At 35.9% G+C, this 3,757-nt stretch overlaps 1 protein-coding gene across 1 annotated transcript; it reads left to right on the forward strand.

Annotated features, from left to right (window-relative positions):
• The first annotated feature begins 254 nt into the window (after positions 1-254).
• Positions 255-846, forward strand: LOC145018628 (uncharacterized). Its single transcript, XM_078976501.1, has one exon. It carries the CDS (start codon positions 276-278, stop codon positions 678-680), a length of 405 nt encoding a protein of 134 aa, XP_078832627.1. The 5' UTR covers positions 255-275; the 3' UTR covers positions 681-846.
• The last annotated feature ends 2,911 nt before the right edge of the window (positions 847-3,757 follow it).

Genomic DNA, 3,757 nt, shown 5'->3' on the forward strand with positions numbered 1-3,757 from the left:
TTTACAATTTAAAGAAAAAGTAATATGTAGGATCAAGAACTCAAGATCGATGAAGGTAGTACATAGGGTTTGACAGAATCTTGAAAGACCGACTTCGATTGATTTGATTCAAAGATTCCATATTGCTTTTGCAACCAACCCAACGTTTTCAAGGTATTGATTCTCCTAAATCTCATACAATTATTCTTCGCCTCGCCATCATCCCTACAAATTAACCGATAACAATCTTAATTCCTCAACACGTCCATCAAAACCCCAATTCAATTTCATCTCCAATGCCTGTAAACCCACAGAAGCAGCTTCGGAGGCTCCCACACATTTTTAGCCAAGTTCTCGAGCTTCCTCTCCGATCACATGCCGATGTTTTAATCGAATATAGATCTGATTGTTACAGGTTTACAGCGAACATTGAGGACAACGCCTTTGCCGGTCAGGTAAGGGCTCATGCCGTGAAGATTCACCCGGAGGTGATGAAAGTTGTTGTCAGGGGAGGAAATGGCCTTGGAGAGGTGGAGTTGATGTTGGATAAATTGGAGGTTGATGTGTGGAGATTTCGTCTTCCGGCGACTACACGACCGGAGTTGGCGAAGGCGGTTGTTGTAGGACGAGAGCTTATTGTTAGAGTGCCGAAGGGGAAGCCGGAGAAGCCGCGGCGGCAACCTTCAAGATCACAGTGTTAGAAGGCGGAACAGAGTGTACAAATTATAGATTGCAGGTAATGCAACCGTTAAGTGATATCCCTTGTAGAAGATGACTAGAAAACCATGGTTAGCCTCATCGGAATGCTGTTAAAATCCATGTTTACACTATGGCTGAAAAATAATAATATAGAATTCACAAATCACAATAATCTTAAAGATGTAATGGTAATGTTTCTCTATTGGTTTATCATATCCACTGTCGCCATTGTATATGGTTGAATGTTTTATACATCTATTTACAAAACGGCTTAGTGTGAAATTGTAAGTCACATTTGGGTCTAGCCACATGATGAAACTTGGTTTTGGGTTGTATCTGATGGATTTTGGTCATAAGACATCCTATGTGCTCATACAAACCCTAAAGCTCGGATCTAGGTTTCTCTATTGTACATACTTTGAATCCAAGACTATAAACCCTAATTCTAGCATATGGAAATCATAATTCACATGTAATTAGGTTTAAGAACATACCTTGATTGTTATATAGCAATAACAATCCAATTCCTCCTTTAATTGACTTTGGAAGGCTGAGAGTCACAAGTGTCACTTCTCTAATGGCTTACAAACACCATAAGCAAGTGGAGAAGGCATAAAGAGAGAGGAGAAGAGTAGGAATTCATCCTTATATGCTCTAGGGATCAAGTACACGAATTCTATGGCCTTCGGGGGTTTATATAGGTGTAAAGATTAAGGTTTTAGTCCTTATCCTTATCTAGTTGCTTTTCCACCAAGCAATCATAAGATAAGTCCTAGAAACCCTTATCCTAGTCGAATTCTAAGGCTTTTACACCTCTAATTCGTTCACCATATATATAAGATAATCCTTACCTTATTTTGTAACTATCACATAATTACAATTCAGCCCCTCTAGTTTAATTAATTACACTTGATCACAAAATTAATTCTTAATTAATTATTGACCAATATTAATTAAACAAATATGATTTCTCCTTTAATATATTATTCTTATAACATATTAATAAATCATAATAACCTTTCTCTCTTTATTTATTTCTCCAATCAAGTTGCTTTGGTGAAGGCAACCCAAAAGGACCATGCACCATCGGGTTAAGTACATACCAAAATAGTTATGGACTTAGACGCTAATCCAACAGTCTCCCACTTGGATAAGTGTAACAACTATTCTGCGTATGACTTTGGATCCCGATCTACAATCGTAGCTTTCCAAAGCCGTTGTCAACTCTGATCATATCAGATACGCGTGTCCTTAGATAAGGGATCATATATTCCTCCATTCTAGATATCATATGAGATATGATTTCAAATCATTCTCTTTGTACTACTTCTCGATTTCTGATTTATGACGACTGACCAATTGAACAAATCAAATTAGCCCTAGCCCGGCCGAGCATTTACGTTTGTCATCATTAAACCATCGAGGGGCCCAAAGATATCGCTTTTATCCTACTTTGAATAAAAGGAACGGATAAACTTTATACAATGCTTGCTTGCACTCACTCACCGAATCACACACAACAATATGTTTTATAACACCAAGTTACTAGTGCGTTTACATATTATCAATGTGCAACCGATTCGCAAGATACAACTCACACATCTCAGTTTCAAGAATACAAGACGTTATCGTCTCACTAATCACTCGTAATACAATTCATTGAGTGATCCAAGTGAGCGTGGGTTTAAACCAATGCTCAAATCATATTCGTAAGCACTCATGAATGTTGCAGCAAACATTTGCTTATTTTTAATACTCTTTTAGACAATCCACACACCAATTCACGACAGTCTTCATTCATATCTACTTCCAACATATGAGTGACTGTGGCCCTATTCGAATAATTCGATTATTCTTAATAAATTCACTTATTCTGGAAGTCAAAACATGCAAATGTGAAACACAAGAATAATACTAATCCCATATGGCCTCAAACCTTTGAGTATAAATAAAACGCCTTTTATTTATCACCATATTGATTACTCATTATTTGTCGTTTCGGGTAATCAACTTCTTACTTGAATTTTGACACTTGTCCCATGCTCCTAACATGCACACAATGTTTACCTATGGTTCTTACTTTGTGAAATAGATCAATTGAACACATTTCCAATCTTTCTCATTTTACAACTCCAAATCCTTTCCCATAAGCGAAAAAATATCAAATTCTTGCTACTTATAGAACATGCTAGATTCTAACACTTTATGCAATGATCCTTTCGTAATGTCACTGCACCAAAGTCACAAAGACTATTGCCAATGATATTACAAAGTCCTCTATCGGAGATTGTTACAAGACAATTCCATAGACGTGATGTCTCTCTCTCAAAGTACATTCCTTTGAACATCCTTTTGCATAAAAGTTTCTAATTTAGACATAGATTTTCAATATTTAATTCCCAATATGGACACGCTTCCATATTTTCCACATGACAACTTATTCTTAATAGAACCTTTTCTATTCATAATAATGTCAATATGGTCCATCCAATATGGAAACATTTCCATATTTTCCAATACTATACTTCCAATTACTCACAAGCGACCAATCCTCGTCTAACTTTGGATTGTCCTTTGATAGTTGTTTAATCATTTTAGTCAAAACCAATTCTAGTCCCTTTTCCCTCTAAATGCGCTAGACATTTGGAAAATTTTAGAATGGTCAAACATTAAAGCATTTGCAATCGATCCTATACCCGAAGCGTATGGGACACGACGCATAATGTTTTATTTGCTATGTTCTTAAAATTCGAATTGTGAAGAGGAATGCCGTAATCATAATCGAAATTTTAAAGAACACACTATGTACCCTTGACTAAATTTATTAACATTTCTCAACCTAACCTTTAGATTTGAAATGAAGCATAATATTCTCTCCCTTAATTATAGCAAAACAACCTTATAACCCTTACAACTTTGCAAGGTATAACTCTTGTTTTCTATAATTAATATTGCCAACTTTGCAATACGTGCCTTAATAATCATATAATCATAACATTTATGCTCCCACTATCATGATGATTATTATAATACATAACACTTATGCTCCCATTAGCCTCGACATGTATTCATAAACATC

Source organism: Lactuca saligna, chromosome 9 (genome assembly GCF_052625555.1).
Source record: "Lactuca saligna cultivar CGN05327 chromosome 9, ASM5262555v1, whole genome shotgun sequence".
Lineage (NCBI taxonomy): Eukaryota > Viridiplantae > Streptophyta > Magnoliopsida > Asterales > Asteraceae > Lactuca > Lactuca saligna.